At 41.6% G+C, this 17,157-nt stretch overlaps 2 protein-coding genes across 2 annotated transcripts in view; one reads left to right on the top strand and one right to left on the bottom strand.

The window, feature by feature from the left end:
* The window catches only part of CCDC146 (coiled-coil domain containing 146), a 68,074-nt gene that overhangs the window by 16,660 nt on the left and 34,257 nt on the right, over window positions 1-17,157 (top strand). The window lies entirely within an intron of this gene.
* FGL2 (fibrinogen like 2) lies at window positions 1,430-8,944 on the bottom strand. Its single transcript, XM_056846227.1, has 2 exons — window positions 8,275-8,944; window positions 1,430-2,136 (listed from the first exon to the last, which is right to left on the bottom strand). The coding sequence occupies exons 1-2, from the start codon at window positions 8,942-8,944 to the stop codon at window positions 1,430-1,432; spliced, it is 1,377 nt and encodes a 458-aa protein (XP_056702205.1).

The following is a 17,157-nucleotide window of genomic DNA, read 5'->3' as shown; positions in this document are numbered from 1 at the left end:
TTTGTTCTGGAATACTTAGGCTTTTACAGTAGTTTTCCCTCACTATAGTAGCATGAATAGTCCAGCTTAAACCGAGCTCATCAGAACTTGGAAGCTAAGCAGAGTCAAGCACAGTTAGTGTGATTGAAATGCCTGAAATCATTATATGTTATTGAAAATGTACTCTTTCACTGAAGAAATGTATTCATTCACTAAAAATGTATTGGAAACGTATTCTCTGATTTGAAATATATTCTTTGTACTCAATAAAGTATATCTCCACTCATAAACATGCCACACTCAGCATATTAGAGGTGGCTTGTATAGTTACACCAAGCACTTGCATATGTTACAGGCCTCAAGTATAAGAGGCCCACTGTTGCTCCTTAGTTAGAAGCTAATTAAAGAATCCATAGATGGCCTTAGTATGCTTGCATAAGCTGGTTTTCCAGAGATAAGAACCAGCTAGGAACCCTCTTAGTTAGCCTTGGCAGCTGCCAGGGTCCAAGATAAGAAGAACTGCAGTAATTTAGGATCAAATAGAGAAGCACCTGGGAATGTGGGTCTTCACTGCTCATTAGTGAGAATGAGATCACCATTTCTATGTAACGCCCTGAATCTCTAATACAGTATTCAAATCCTTAAATATCTATTATTGGTTCTATGTATTGACGCCATGTATTTCGTCTTTTGTACCTCCCATTACCAAAGATTATATCCGTGCTTGCACTCCTTTGATGTTTGTGTGAATTGTCCTGCGCATTTGGGCAATTTTCACCCATTGTGTATATTGGGCCTAATAAACAAACTGATTTGAACTATCAACCTCCTACTGTGTTATTGTCATTGGGAATTGATACAATAATACAGGCTTATCATGATGGGAGACCACCAAGCAGGACTGGGGTTGCTATGAAAAGGATGGCAATGGCAAACCTCCTCTCATCTCTTGCCTGAACACCTCATTGATGGGGTCACCATGAGTTGGTTGTGACTCCACAGCACATTCTTCTTCTTGGCTCATTGGCTTTGGAGCAGGTCAACAGTAACTTGAAGATTTGGGGGGGTCTATAGAGGGAGCAATAAAAGCCAGGGGCTTTGGAATTGCCTGTTTGTTTTTCAGCTGTATGCCCTGCTTGCAGGCATGTGGCTGGTATAGGTAATGACAAATACACCATTACAAAATGCCCTTAAACCCAAATCATGGATCAAGATGGAACTTTTTTTCTTGCTACAGAAATTGTAAATGGTTGCCTGGACATTCAAAATTTAAGAAGAAAAACACAGCAATGTGCTTTTGGAAGAGTTATAACACATGTATGTAGACAGGAATGTTTTAAAATTGAATAAAGTATTTTTTTTAACTCAGTATTGCACTCAAATACTGGAAATCATGCCAATAATGAGAAAGATATCTTTTTTCAGTTTGTTTCTTACAATCTAATGTTATTTATGGCATAAATATTTTAGGTCTGATCATCATTTTAACCTTTTTAAAAGGCTGTCTATAACCACTTGGAATATCATTTGAAAGGCCAGGCCACGTGCCCCAGAAAATCCCATTCCGAACGCCTCTGTATTTTTTGTGATAATATTTGCCATTGAGGTTGGCAGCCAAGCAGGCATCAAACCACCAGCCAGAGCTGTAATATTCCCCACAGTTTCCAGATGAATACCTGTCATTGTCTCTGTCTGGGGTGGTGAAGAACTTTTGGTCATGGTTGTAATGTTTGCTGAAGTGCAGGGCATCCCCCGCTGTGCCGCTGTAACTGCTGATGCTCAGGCGGTATTTGAGAAATTCGTTGGCCACATAGAACTGCTCATACTTTGCGTATTCTCTGACTCCGTTGAAATCCTGAAGTTCAATCCTCAGTTGCATTTCCTTGGTTTTGGTCAGAAGGTGAATTTTGTCGTTCCCTAACCAGAACTCTCTGCTGAGGTTCCCAAAACCGTTCTTGTATTCATTCCATGTTCTGTTGAAGTTTGTGCTGCCATCCTGACGAATCTGGATCACTGTCCAACCACCTCCCATAGATTCCATGTCACAGTACACCTCGAAGCTGTAATTTCTTGGATCAGGAACAATTCTGTAGATGCCATTGTGTCTTTTGCCCAAGGCAAAATAATCAGCGCAGTCTCTTTGTAGAAGCTGTATAGCTGGGCACAAGAAAAAAAGACATGATAGAAGTATAGGTATTTTTATTCATACTTTTTACAATTTATTTAGAAATAGCAGCATAATACAAAAGAAAGTAATCTGAAATCCATAGCAGTAAACTCTTTTCATGTTACCATACTTTGCAGCCCCAGAAAATTCTTTTTTTGATGTGTTGCATATAAGATAAATGAACAAATTGCCCAGAAACATGAGGAGGGGGTTGTTTTACATGCAAAACACCAAAAAGCTAATTTTGGGGGGCTGCAAAGCATGGCAACAAAGTTGGCTTTCTGTATGGGTTGCTGAAGACATCATCCCACAGTGAAACTGGCAAAGAACTATAATAATAATTAAGAGTGATCAAGATGCAACTTATTTATGGTAACCCCTCGTGGGGTTTTCAAGGCAAAAGATGAGCAGGGGCGGTTTGCCATTGCCTTCCTCGCCATAGCAAACCTGTTATTCCTTGGTGGTCTCCCATCCAAGTACTAATCACAACCGACTGAGCTTAGCTTGGCTTCTAAGCTCTGACAAGCTCGGGCTAGTCTGAGCTATTCAACATGGTAACAAGAAATCTGCATAGTAGAAATTAACCCAAAGAGAAAGCTGGGTGAACGGGCGTTGGCCTGGTTTAGGAATCCTCTTGCTAGCTCTCCTATCCTTTCTGATTACCCCCACCCTCCTGTTGCCACTTGCTCCTTTTCCAAACCTCCCCCCTTTCCCCTCCCAACATCACCCCCATTGCTTCTTCTGATGCTGCTTTCTCTTTCCCATCATATTTTGAAATTGGTTCACAGTCATGATTTGGACAGCAGGTGCCCATTTGAATGTAATGGCAAGCAGTGGTTTGTGCTAAAGTAACTAATGTAATGGAAAGATGGGTGAAAGGGAGAATGGAGCTCATAAACCCAACTAATCCATGGTGTGGCTCCCAGCTTGTCCAAACCAAAGGGTGGGACCATTAGTCTGATTCCAAACCAAGAAATCTCCATTAGTGGTTCTCTTTAATAAAATATATTGGATCCATTGTCCTATACTACTCGGACCCTTAGGGATAAAAGCTTTTTAAAATAATGTTTATAAAAATAATATAATTAATTATTACGTCCCTGAGATAACTGAAATTTTTGCATCAAACTTTATAACTGAAGTGGCTCCAACTGTGTCCAGTTGGAATACAGCTGTCCACATAATTTTTTCATCACGTTCGACATATATCAGTTATCAGCTTCATCTGGTGTCTCCAGGTTCCCATTAACATTTGATAACTTTTGCATTCAACACTAATGGATGACCTCATGCATGTTTCAAAGTACAAACAAAAATTCATACAAGATTGGCTTAAAATTGGCTATTGTTGCCTATTGTTTTGTAGAAGTGCAAAACATCACTATTTTTCCTATCCTTTGCAGATTATTGTGTACCTTTGACACTATGACACTTGATGTGATGCAGTTTAAGAGAATGTCAGTGGTTTCCTGTCCAAACGATTTTAAATGACCACTGAGGTTTTACAATGAAAAAGAATTTGGGCAATGTACTAAGCATGAACTTAATGCTCCTTCCTCTCAGCAGTTCATTTTGTACAGAAAATATTTCTTCCAGGTGTTTCCTGCAGATTATAAACCCGTTTTGATCTCTGTAGCTGGTAAGAGTACTGGGCATGCAAGCTATTATGCAAGTATTATGCACGGCATGTTCTTAACACTTGTTGTGTAGAATAAAATTCTGTCATAGCAGCATTTGGTCAGTGCGTTGGAACCCACCGATCGTTTCCACGCAAGCAAGGAGGGTGATTGATGCTGATTTCCCCACTCCTGTTTTAGCCTTCCTGACTGACTTCCTCCTCATGCTGTTCCTGGGGGTCCGCCATCCCCCAGGAGCAGCATTTGTGGGCATTTTGAATGGCAGTAGGGGTGGGGGGAGATAAGATGCATTCCACTGATGGAAATCCTTTCATCAGCAGTGGCTTTGAGCAAGATCTGAACGCATATATTTACAGAATGAAGAAGTGAATTGTCTTTGAGTTATGGTGATGTTCATAATAAATTATATTTCTTCTTAATCTTTGGGTAGCACCAGAATTCTTGGGAAATTAGGGGAAACACGTGGTCCCAGGGTCCCAGGGGATGCAGAGCAATGTTCTACCACTAAGTAAGTCAGGAAGGAATTTTCCTCCAGGCCAGATTGGCCAGGGATCCTGAAGGCTTTTTGCCTTCCTCTGGGCATAGAACAGGGTCACTGGGGGAATAGGGGGAAGTAGTTCTGAATTTCCTTCATTGTGCAGGGGGTTGGACTAGATGATCCTTGAGGTACCTTCCAGCGCTATGTTTCTATGATCAGGGAGTAGAAACAGGAAACTTTTAACAATCCTTATTTATTTACTTACTTCATTTATACACTGCCTTTCTCCTAATGGGGACTCAAAGCAGCTTACATTGTTTTCCTCTCCTCCAATTTTTTCTCACAACAACCCTGTGAGGTAGGTTAGGCTCAGAGAAAGTAACTAACTCAAGGTCAGAGCAGCAAGCTTCCATGGCACAGCAGGAATTCAAACCTGGGTCTCCTGGATCCTAGTCCAACACTCTAATCTAGGGTTCCCCAATATGGTGCCCTCCAAGCTTTTCAGAAAGTGGGCACAGCCATTATAGGGCAGGACTTGTTATTGGCTGCCCATGTTCAAATGAAAGAGGTTTCCAGGGCTGGGAAATCAGGAGTACTGGTGGACACCCAAGCTTGTAGTTCCATTCTCCCTTCAGGCTTTCCTTCTTTTTATTTCCCTCCCTCCCTCCTTTCTCCTCTCAGGCTTTCTTTGACTTCTTTTTTATTCCCCTTCTGTGATTATTTTGCAAAATGAGGAGATTGGTAGCTATTTTGGGGTGGCCCCACATCCTGCCAAAGCCATTTGTGGGTATGGCTCTGCTTCCTTTGGCAGCCATTTGGGGGTGGCGCTCACCACCTCCTCTCAAAATTCCAAAGGGGCCTGCAAGCTCAAAAAAATTGGGCACCCCTGCTATAACCACTACACCTCAATGACTTTACATGTCTTATTTTTAAGAATAATAATTAAGTATCACTGATATGGCGATAATGTGGTGAATTTTAACATCCATGATCCAGGTCTGCCTTGTGTGGGTGGCAACAGTCTGCCAAGTGGACCATAGCACATTCTGTAAATGTGTGTGATCTGTTGGGAAACACTGAGGCCCTCTCCCTAGCAATCCATCTTGTTTTCTGACGCAGATCCACAGCACCCAGATTGCATTAGCTACACCTCAAAGTGCTCTTCGCATGGCACACAGCATTTGCTTTGCAACCCTTTGTATTAATAGGACGCTGATTGGAACTAGTGAAATGTGTAGTAGAACTCTCCGAATGGGCTCATCTGTTATTCCAGGATAACTTTTGGAAAGGCCAGCTTATTCCAAAGTGTTTTGAGGTGTTCACGTGACACCCAAACAGGAACACTGCCAACAGCATAGACTCCTTTTGAATCTAGTGCACTATGCTAATTTAGTTGAGGAATATCTGTGTGGTTCATTTGGAGTAGCCTTATTTATATGAAATGGTCATTAGGATAATAGTTATTATTAGGAAGCTGTGCCAGCACTTTGCCGTTTTTCCAGTTTTCTTCTAAGAAAGTTTACTAGTCTTCATAATACGTTTTCTGTTTCTTAGCAATTTTGTTGTCGGTTAATTTGTTATTAGGTGATCGAGACAATTTCCCCGTATTGTGATAATTAGACAGGTCCCGCATATTTGAGAATTGGTCTTTCTTGTCATCTGATTCAACTAAATAATCTTGTAGTTGTTTCAAATGATCTTTGGAAAATTTTATAATTAGGCTCAAACACAAAATCAATGCCATTTATAATTTTTCTCTGGCAAAAGCCATCACTTATCCATGGGGGAGGGGGTATGGTGATGAAATAGATTTGTTTTAAATGCAGCCCTTAAAGTTACATGGTTTGAAAGAAATAATATCCAAAGTAATCTTTCATTTTACATTGTTTATATATGACATGTTGCCAAGATTCCACTGTTAGTATATCACATGCCATCCATTTGGGATGCATTAGTACTGCAGAGGTTCAGGCATGTGCAGCTGTAAAACATAATTTATGTAATCCACTGGTAAGTCTACACCTTTTTCTCTATTCTCAAATGCATATAATATGACACGTTCTTCATTAACGTTTTCAAGGGCAGATCAAAATAATGTTTCTGTTTGGTTTTCTGAGTTTCTTGTGAACTTCAAAACTCAATATAAAATTGGGACAGGCGATGATTATGCTGTGAAGTTGGTGATTTGAAGCAAAGGTGCATAGCAGTGACAAAGCATAAATGAAACATTGCTCAGATATCTAGTTCCAAAGCAACTGGGTGGAGGAAATCTAGCTATCTCTTACAGCCCATTCCTGAGCCTTGCCGGCGTCCGCGTCGAAATCCCTTAGGAGGCCGACAAACGCCTTCGCCAGCACAGGGTCCCACACCGCCGGCGCCCGGAAAGTGCACGCCGGTGTGAGTGGCCCCAGCGCCAGCGTGCAGGCCTGGCCGCCAGTCCCTGGCCTCTGCTGCAGCAGCTCTGGGCCTGGACGCCGCCACAGCCTCCCACCGGCCTCCAGACAGGCACAGGCCACGGCGGCGAGCCGGGAGGTGTTCTGGCGCCCCAGGAGGCGTTGCCGGGGCATAATGGCGCCAGCTGGGGGGCGGGGCCGACATTAGCCTCCTGAGCCGTTTCGGCTCAGGAAGGCCCCTTTTGTTGTTGTTGAGATACGCCAGGTTTTTGCTGGCATATCTCCCGTGCAACCCTATGAGGGTTGCATGGTTTTTTTGTGCCGGGTAGAGGTTTTGGCAGTGCCGAAGCCTCCTTAGGAGGCAACGCTGCTGGGTTGCCTCCTACATTCCTCTCAGGAATGCGCTGTTAGAATACCTTTCTTATCCCTGCACTAGAATCGTATTTCTTACATGCTTTGTTTCTGAACTGACATTATAGTTTTATACAGATGTCATGATGACTGCAGGCATCAGTGCCCAAAGTCCAGTCCATACATGAGTGGAATCTTCATTGAGACTGCACATGTAAAACCAAAATGTTCCTTTGGAGAGACTGCATTTCCGGTACTTTGGTGGAGCCAAATCCTAACAGGTGCTAGACTCACAGCGCAGGGCTAAGCAAAGTTATACCCTTCTGAGTCAGTCCATTGAAGTCTCTGGGCTTAAGAATGGTGGAACTCTGCCTAGGATGGCACTGCCAGTCCAGTTCTTGGCTTGGGAAGCTGATTGTACAAAACAATGGGTAACAAACAGTATTCAGCCAATTCACTGTACCCACATGAGTGTTGCAGTACAGGTGATGTGCTTCTGCATCCACAGTACATGTAGATGGCTGCTTTCATACATGGCTCCTTTTTGCTTCACTGGGGCAAAAGGGTTTTGGTTTTAAGTTGCTAGAGACAGCTCAGGGACCAATGATGCTAAGAGTGCAGGATATGAAGGTTGTCAATAAATGGGAATTTAAAATAGCTTCTTAGAGTTTTGTTCTAAAAATTTTTTTGTATTTGTGTCCTGCTTCTTGATTGGCGTGCTCGGCTCAGTTGATAACTTTCATAGGACACAACACGTTCCACTTAGCGCCTTTAAACTTCAAAATACAGAATGTAAAATGAACGAGCCCAGCTTAAGTTCCTTTTGTTATTGTGCTCTATAAAACGTGTAATACGTTTTGCCTCCTTAATCTGCTGCACTCTCTGTTTTTCAGGTTCTACAAAGGTAGAGAATGTGTTTTGGGGGGGAGGAGTTCAAATAATTTTAACGCTAAAAGGAAGACTGCATCTAAAAGTTTAGTTGTGCCAATTTCTTATTCAACATGTTAGCATCGACCTCAGCTAAGCAAAAAAGTGTCCTTGCTCCAAAAGAAGCTTATTGTGCTAGACTGTTTCAGTTCCTCCTATTTTACTAATCTGACCTATTTTACTAATATGACCTTCCCATAGCTCAAGATTCCCTAGTTCTAAAGAATGTTGATAGAACAGCTCCCAGAATATGACCTTCCTTTTGTTTGTAATATGTTTAAAGCAGTACATTCAACATAGCGCGAACACGAAGCCCTTGTAAAGCGTGCAAAGCTGACTTACCTGCGTTTGCTTGTTCAGCCGGGCAGTTTGAAGAACATTTGTGATCCAGGCTGTTCACAACAAATGTCAGGTTGGCTACTTTGCTGTCAATGTAGTTTTCCACATTGTCCATGTTGACGAGGTTCATTTGCTCCAGCCGACCTTGTAATGAGTGGATCTCAGTCTTTGCATCCTTCAGGCTAGCCGACAGCCTGGAGACCTTGTTCTGCAGTTCTTGCACTCTGTTATCTTGTAGCTTGCTGTTGTCCACTGGGGTGTCTGTTTCAGGTGGCAGGAACTCATTGCTGTCTGCTTCTTGGTTGTCATCAGCCTGCAGCTTACAGTCTTGGCAGGTCTTCTTCAAGTTGTTTACCGCTTCCTTAAGGCTCTCCACTTCTTTCAGAGTTTGCTCAATCAGTTGAAATTGCCTAGGTAGCTGGATGGTCATTGGTGGCAAGGTTATCTGGTATGGGCATTCCTCTGCTCCTTCATCACATTTCTCACTGGCTTTGAGCTTAATGGGGCAAGCATCAGCCGCTTTTTCTTCCTGGACGCTCTTGGTTCCATTGTCTGTCAAGCCAGAGGCGTTTGTAAAAAGCAGCACAGCTGCCTGAAGCAAGATCAAGAAAACAAACTTCATCTTTTCGGAGCAGCTAGCCCAGTGAGGAAGCATGCAAAGCTTCAACAACATTTATACTGGGTGGCTGGATGCTGCTGCTGAATTAACAGACTGCCTGCCTGCACTGTTCTCAGAAAAGGGCGGGAGTTCATTGCATCACAACAAGCTGCAGTGATATTAATAGCTGAGGGAAGGTAGCTCTGGAACAAGGCAAAACATTATTAAATGTGGTTTTCAGCACTGGTCTGGCAGAAACAAAACAGAAAGAGATGCACATTCTCAAATTATGTGATTTTTAAAAAAATCTAAGTGCACTTCAGTATGCTTTTTACTTGAAAACAAAAACTGAAAACTCCTATGCTTGGTGCTTTGAAGCCTTGTTTTGGGATGTTTTAGCAAATAATAAAGTTGCCACAAGCTGCAAAGAGAATGTATTTGACTCAGTGCTTTGAAAACTGGATTTTAAGGAACTGTGGGGTTCCTTGGCAGTTTATTAGAGGTTCCTCATTGAGAAGGTCAGGAATGGTGGACAAGCTTGCCTGAAAGACAGGTTGCTCCCTGCTGCTGGGCTTGCCACATGCAGTCAAAGGTCACTGTTAGGTATGTTCTAGGGTAAGCGCTTGGTCCACGTGAGGCTCAAGAGGCCTTGCCAGCACCCCATGTGAGCTGAGTGTACGCTCTAAAACATTGCCCATAATCTTCTGCAAAATACAGAGGTTTCTCAGCAGGCAAATGGATTTGGGAAGGGTTTTGAGAGGGAAGAAAGTTTAAAACTCATCAAACTAGATGGTTTCCATCAGATGATGCTCAGAGTGCTCCTTTGGCAGAGAGAAAAGTGGGGTGGGGGATAAAATAATTTGAATTGTATTGAGTCCCTTTCTTTACAGGAACCTTTAGAGAGGTGGGCTACTGGCATTTGACAAGCTGAACATCCCATAGTTCTTTGAGGTTTGACTGTATTTCCACTATTTATGTTTGGTGTGTAGCAACTGATGTTGGGAACTAGTATTGTTTGAAGCAACTTTGCTTTTTGTGGGATACAGACATCATTATTACAGTGTGTAGGTACTATGGCTCTTCACTTAATTAATTAAGATATTTGCACTCCGCTTTTCTCCCCCATGAGGACAAAAGCAGCTTACAACAGTGTTATCCTCCCCTCCTTGTCCTTCTCACAACAGCAACCCTGTAAGGTAGGTTAAGATGAGAGTAAATGACTGACCCATGATCACCCAGAAAGCTTCCATGGCAGTGTGGGGACTCAACCCTGAGTCACCCAGATCCCAGACCACCACACTGGCTCTGAAAAGTGCACTGCTTAATAAGAATGCCAAGCTGTATTACCAATCACCACAGCTGGTGTCACCTCCTCAGCCACCATGGGGACCATCTTCTTCTAATACCAGAGAGGAGCCCTGTCTGCTGTTCTCAAGCTCTGATGGCTTAAGGCCACAGATTCAAATTTAAGGGGGCTATAAAGCTTGGAGTCCTACTTAGGAAACTCACGAAAGAAAGGAAAGCATTAGTGAAGAGTGAGTGTTGAAAGCTCACATGCTGCCACTTTGGAAGGGTAAACTTGATGTTGGGGACCACAGAACCAATCAATACTCAATTAAAAGTAAATATTGTTGGATTTCAACTGAATGTATTTCCAAATAAGCATGTTCTGGGTGGCAGCAAGAGGTCCGTTTCACACATTAACATTTTAGTGGGGTGCCTCTTCACAAGATATGACTTATTCCTAACTATGTATCTTTCAGCAGCGTGGAGTCTGCTTAGTTTTCACTTGGAAAGAAATATTTCAGGAAATTAATAATTCTCAGAGTTTAAAAAAAAACTCTACTTTGCAGCTTTTCCCATACCATCTTTGTCTAGATCAGATACCAGTCGTTTCTTTTCATCCATGTTCTTGTATTTCCCTCTCCAAGCTAAAGATTATGCCTCAGTTGCTGGGGCAAATATATAATCTCCTTCCCTCAGACCCACTGTTTCTTCTCAAAATGGTGACTGTTCCAGAATATTATAATATTATGCTGTTCTCCAAATGGAAACACTCTCTTAATATTTACACAGTGGAAAAGTTGTAGGCCATGAATATCTAGAAGTGGGAGCTTGTCTTCTGAGTTTTTCCTGTTATCTTCATTCCTTCCCTTGGTTTCCATAGATACACTCTCCCTAAGGAAGGGTGGAAGCAGATCTCCACCTTTGGTGCCAAGATTTATTGCCCAGTTCAGTCATAAAGAAAAAATGTTAAGATAAATTTTAACCTGAACTAAATTTAACAGTACAGAAGAAACTGCAGTGAATTGTTTTCTTACACGCTAAAGAGTTAGGCCCCTTTCAGATTATCATTCTATACTGGATGTCATATGTTGTTGGCCCTTTTCCGAGTAAAGTGATACAGAGACGGGCATTTCATGCAGCTCATTTCAATCTGTCTATGAGCTGTTTCTAAAGAACTCTGGCCATTTCAAACAGCACCGCTTTCCCTCCACCTTTTTCCACGGCACGTTTTTTTTCGCCCTTTTATTTTTTTGAACATTCTGAGATTTGCACTATAGCGCTATTAATTAATTTATTTAAATCTCTATTCTGCCTGGAATCCCCAGCCAAAGCCGTAGCAATCCAATGCATCCCAGTACTGATGATACAACAATTCAGCACTATATCAGTTACCAATACAGCATTTGGCTGTATTGGATTGCTATGGTACTATAATGCTATAGCGCGAATCTCAGAACGTTTTAAAAAGGGGGGAAAGAACGCACCGTGTAAAAAGGTGGAGAAAAAGCGGTCCTTTCAGAAGTACTCCAGACATTTTAGACAGCACACTGCATAGATTCAAAAGTACAAGAAAGAACTGAAAATGGGAGAAAGCAGTTTTCATACAAAATGGCTGAGCCCCAGGTTGCCAACAGTACACAAGAGTCTTTGTCTGAAAAGGAAGCTAGGAGCTAGAACAGTTGTGTCTAAAATGACGCAAAAAATTGTTAGCAACTGGCTGCTGAAATGGATTATAAGGGCAGTTTCAAAGGGGCCTTAGAATGGGCCAACAATAGATAACATCTGGTTTAGAATGGTAATCTGAAAGGGGCCTAAATAATTGCTTGTCTGTGAAAACAGTCCTGCTTTTTGTTGGTTTGCTAAACTATCTCAGTGCATTTAAAAATCCTTTGCTGAACTGTCCACAATTTATTAATTTATTTAATTCATTTGTACCCCACCTTTATCCCCAGTGGGGGTCCTGAATGTCTTATATCATTCTCCTCTCCTCCATTTTATCCACACAACAAACCTGTGAGGTAGGTTAGGCAGACAGATTGTAACTGGCCCAAGGTCACCCAGTGAGTTTCCATGGCATGAGTGGGGATTTGAACCTGGGTCTCTCAGATACTTGTCTACCACTCTTAACCACTATACCACACATGCTTTGGACCAGACTACCTGTTTGTCATGGAAGTTCAGAGCCATTACCAGTGCTTGATGGAGGTGGGACTATATTTTATATGGCTCTGATTGGTAACAGTAGTATCTGACATCAGAAATGGGGATTTGTGTGAGATTGGAGAAATCAGTTTGTCACTGTTTGAAAGGAGGCTGGCTAGGATTGCCAACCTCCAGGTACTAGCTGGAGATCTCCTGCTATTCCAACTGATCTCCAGCTGATAGAGATCAATTCACCTGGAGAAAATGGCTGCTTTGGCAATTGGACTCTATGGCATTGAAGTCCCTCCCCTCCCCAAACCCTGCATTCCTCAGGCTCCGCCCAAAAAAACTCCTGCCAGTGGCAAAGAGGGACCTGATAACCCTAAGGCTGGCTTAGGTCAAATTCCATTTACCATAAATATCTGGACATTTGAGATTTTCACTTGTCTTCAGTTTTCAGTCCTCAGTGGAAACGGAGTCCACGGGAGGTTGGGTAGGAATTAATGACCCCTTTAACCTCTTATTACTACAAGGAACTCAGCAGGTTCTTTGAGGAACCTGCTACAGCTTAGGTAATGTATTGTTTTTTCATTTGAACATTTCTGTGCTGTTGTTGCTGTGTGATTTCTCCATATTTTAGTTTCACCCTTTTCCCAACTCTTTTTTTAATCCAACCACCCTTTCTCTTTCCCCCCTCTTTTATAATAAACCTTTTTTTATAAAGACATTTTTTCACTTTGCTTAGTACAATTTGTTTCTCTGGGATATTCCCTCCAATGTCTTCCCCACAAGCTCGACTACGGGGTTGATTATAAGGTATTTTCTAGGGTTTCTACGCTGTCACTTCATTATTGCTCTAGTACTGTGCTGGAAGAGTGCCTTCTCAGCAGGTCAGTTTAGATATTTGCAGGAGGTACTAAGTGGTGGCAGCAGGTTACCAGTGCATTTTCCAGGAAACCCTTGGTCTAAGGGAGTTTCCCAGCAAGGAAGACACCATTTCCCCCTTCCAAAGTATAATTTTAGAAATGGTGAACAATGTATCACAGAGTCTTATTTGCTTCATTTGTAACCTGCCTTTCTCTCCAGTGGGGGACCCAAAGCAGGTTATCTCATTCTCCTCTCAATTTTGTACTCACAACAACCCTGAGAGGTAGGTTAGTTTCAATTCCTACACTACACCACAATAGAGTCTGATTATCATATTCTTACCCCTGTGTTTTGTTGTGGTTATTACTTTTTAGTCATAAAATGTATTTCTGAGTTAATAAAAGCAGAGTTGCACACTTATAATATGAGGCTTTGCGGTTCATACTTTTCATGTCTTAAACAGGATTAAGATAATTCATCTACTTTTTATGTCAGAAGTGCCTTTGGGTTGGATCCTAAATTTCAGCATCAGAGCAGTCACACTTGAGGAAGACAACTTCCCTGCCTTCCCCTCCCATTGCAGCCTTCTGTGGTCACCAAATTATGTTCCTGGGATCAGTGGGTCCCCAGAAAAAGTGGGCGGGGGGCAAAGTGGGAGTCTGCAGCAGGAGGGGGAATTGGCACAAATAGCAAACAGAAATGTCATTCTGTAGGAAGAAGTGCTGTTGTACCGACAGAACCTTAGGATCCAAGGCCATTTTGCACATGGCAACAAAATGGATTGGATTGCATTTTTAAAAAAATCATCACTTAGGGCAGTGCACGGGGTCCTCTTCCTTAGTTCATTACAACCTTAAAAGGTAAGTGAGGCTGAGAGAGATGGACTGGTCCAAGAACATCAAGTAAGCTTCTTGGCAGGGTGTTGATTTGAACCCAGATCTTCCCAATTGTAGTCGGATACACTACACTAAACTGGCTCTTGAGGCACCCAAAGCAGTGAATAGTCCAACCATAAAACCCAGCTAATAAAACCTACATCCAAATTGCCTAAAGAAAGCTATAAAACAACTGCCAATCAAAACATTCAAAGGCCTTCAGGAAGAAGAATAAATTAAAGATATTCTTATCTATAGCTTTTAATAAATTGATAAATAATTTTTTTAAAAAAAGGAACCGATGGTTCTTTACCTACGTCGAAATACTGATGGCTGTTGCACACCAACTTGTCTTTGGATCACAGCTGCATCCATGTGAAAAGCTCTTCTCTGGATCAAGGTTAAATAGAAGATTCTGGGATATTGGTATTAAACCCTACCCCACCCCATCCAAGAGGCTCATGCTGGTTTACCAAAATATAATTGGGCAAACAATATAACTAAAAACACATTAAAATCAAGTAGATAGTAAACAGTTCTGGCATCACACCCTGCCCCCTCCAGCCTCCTGACTTACAGACACAAAAACACATTTAGACTACTTTAGATGCTCTCCCAAATAACAATTTACAGCATTTCCTAAAAAATCTCTAAATTAGGTGCTTTCCTGGCATCCTATGGAGAACTGTTCCAGAGAGAAGGCACTGCTACAGAAAACACCCAAAACTTAGCGGAGGAAATAGATGTGAACAAAATAGGATCAAAACTAATGAACAGGAAATGCTAATGCTTATCTTTCAAAAAACTGTTATTACCTTCCCCTTAAGATTAGTTCTCACCTTACAACAATTCTGTGCTATTGCAGTTCCACTTAGAGATATGTGAAAGGCCCTGGAGGGGGAGTGGCCCCATTTCCATATGGATGGTACCCTGCCAATTAGACTCAAAATCTGTTTGCCACTTGTAACCTTATTCTATTATGTTACAATGGAGTTACTTCTTAACTAAACTGGTGTAGAGGAAATGGTACTTTCGTCTAGCATTCTTAAGATAAACGCAAAGTGAATCATGTTCACAATGGGTCACAGTGCAGTGGGTATGCTGGCATTTGTTCTAGGAAATGGCGCATAATGAGCTTTTCCGGCTGCATCATGGGTTGGTGGTTTATGTCCCTGGTAGTAGTGTTGCAATGCATGTTGCTCAAAACTTGAATTGCAGAGCTATACATTTCTAACTAAAAGTTGTGTTCTGGATTTCTTACCCAAACAGTAATTGCTTGTCATTATAATCATTCCTGCTACTGTGTGCTCTTATACAGTCATTTACTTTTACACAGTAACAACACTCAAACTGGACACAACACATCATGATCTATTCGTGCTTGCTTAGTTCAAGAATGTTGATGTTTCAGAATCAAATCCATACACATTAACTTCTATAAAAATTATTGCCTCTTGTTTCCTGTGCTTGTTTAATCATCTGGTTTATATTGGCAAAAAAGAGATAATATTTAATGGGTTGGATCCCCTTATGCAAGAACTCTAGATCACTGGTTCCAACTAGAGTTGTTAGCTCCAGGTTGGAAAATACCTGGAGATTTTGGAGGTGGAGCCTGGGAAGGGGAGGGACCAATTGTGTATAATACCATAGAGTCCACCTTCCAAAGTGGCCATTTTCTCCAGGTGAACTGATCTCTGTCTCCTGGAGATTAGTTGTAATCCCAGGAGATGTCCAGCTGTCACCTGGAGGTTGGCAGCCATGAAAGGTATCATAGCCTACCAACTGTCAGAATCATTCCTGTAATAAGATTCAAAAGTTGCCATGTTTTGTGATTGGCCCACGCTGTTTGCTCACTGATAATCTGACAAGCAGCAATCTTTCTGAATCATTTGTTATATTCTTGCAGTCATCAGATTTAGTGGCATATCCACAAAATACAGTATACTGGGAAACGTCCCATGCAACAATGTGTACATGGTTCTTGTAGGTTATCCGGGCTGTGTAACCGTGGTCTTGGAATTTTCTTTCCTGACGTTTCGCCAGCAACTGTGGCAGGCATCTTCAGAGTAGTAACACTGAAGGACAGTGTCTCTCAGTGTCAAGGGTGTAGGAAGAGTAATATATAGTCAGAAAGGGGTTGGGTTTGAGCTGAGTATTGTCCTGCAAAAGTATTGTCCTGTAAGTATCAAGATAATGTGCTAATGAGGGTATGGTATGTTAATATGGAACCATTGTATCCTGAAGTGATCTGTTAATGTGTGTAATCCAAAACTAATCTGTATGGCTATTGTTGAATGTTGACTTTGTCTGGAGGTTTTTCAGGGCAGGAAGCCAAGCCTTATTCATTCTTAAACTCTCCTCTTTTCTGTTAAAGTTGTGCTGATGTTTATGAATTTCAATGGCTTCTCTGTGCAATCTGACAAAATAGTTGGTAGAATTGGGTAAGACCATGAAAGCCTTCGACAATAATGTGTACATGTTTTGTTAAAAGCTCTTTAATTAAATAAAAATACCAAAGCACTGAAAGTTCACATTTATTTCAAGAGTGAAGTACAAGATAAATTCCACTGCACTGCATGCATTCTATCTTTCTACTAGATCTTTTTCTGTTTATTGAAGCATAAAAGCATATTTCATTGATAAGCCTTTTCCCTGCAAGTACTCTGCTGGCACAAGCAGAGAATAGTAAGCAGTATTGATTTAAACGATTTAGAGCACATAATTACTCATTTCTATCCAAGCTCTAATCTCAAAGGATTGGATCTTGCCACTCCATTCCATCACCAGCAGTGCATTCTTTTGGCACAAGAAGCCATCCTCTTTCCCCAGATGCACAGTGGGGACGTGGTGGTGTTAGCAGAAAGGAGTTGTAGGTTCCAATCTGTTACCAAAATTGCTCTTTAGATGGGGAATTAGCTTGAGCAATCGGTAACTATGTATTTATTAAGCAGGGATCACCCAATGTCTACGAGGGTTGTTTTCAGTGACTCCCAAATAAAGAGAGACCAAGAAATTCCAAATTAAAAAGGTGTTTATGTATATTCAATCATTCAATGTGCAGATACATACATGCAAGATACTACGAATAAAAAGGAGGTAGGCTTAGAGACATTGAGG

This window comes from Euleptes europaea, chromosome 3 (assembly GCF_029931775.1).
Source record: "Euleptes europaea isolate rEulEur1 chromosome 3, rEulEur1.hap1, whole genome shotgun sequence".
NCBI lineage: Eukaryota > Metazoa > Chordata > Lepidosauria > Squamata > Sphaerodactylidae > Euleptes > Euleptes europaea.
The sequence above is the reverse complement of the archived record's forward strand: the minus strand, read 5'-3'. Positions and strand labels throughout refer to the sequence as shown.

Coding starts and splice junctions, on each gene's coding strand:
- FGL2 (XM_056846227.1), bottom strand. CDS start 8,944: ATGTTGTTGAAGCTTTGCATGCTTCCTCACTGGGCTAGCTGCTCCGAA. Junction 2,137..8,274: donor GGCTGAACAAGCAAACGCAG/GTAAGTCAGCTT, acceptor TCTTGTGCCCAG/CTATACAGCTTCTACAAAGA.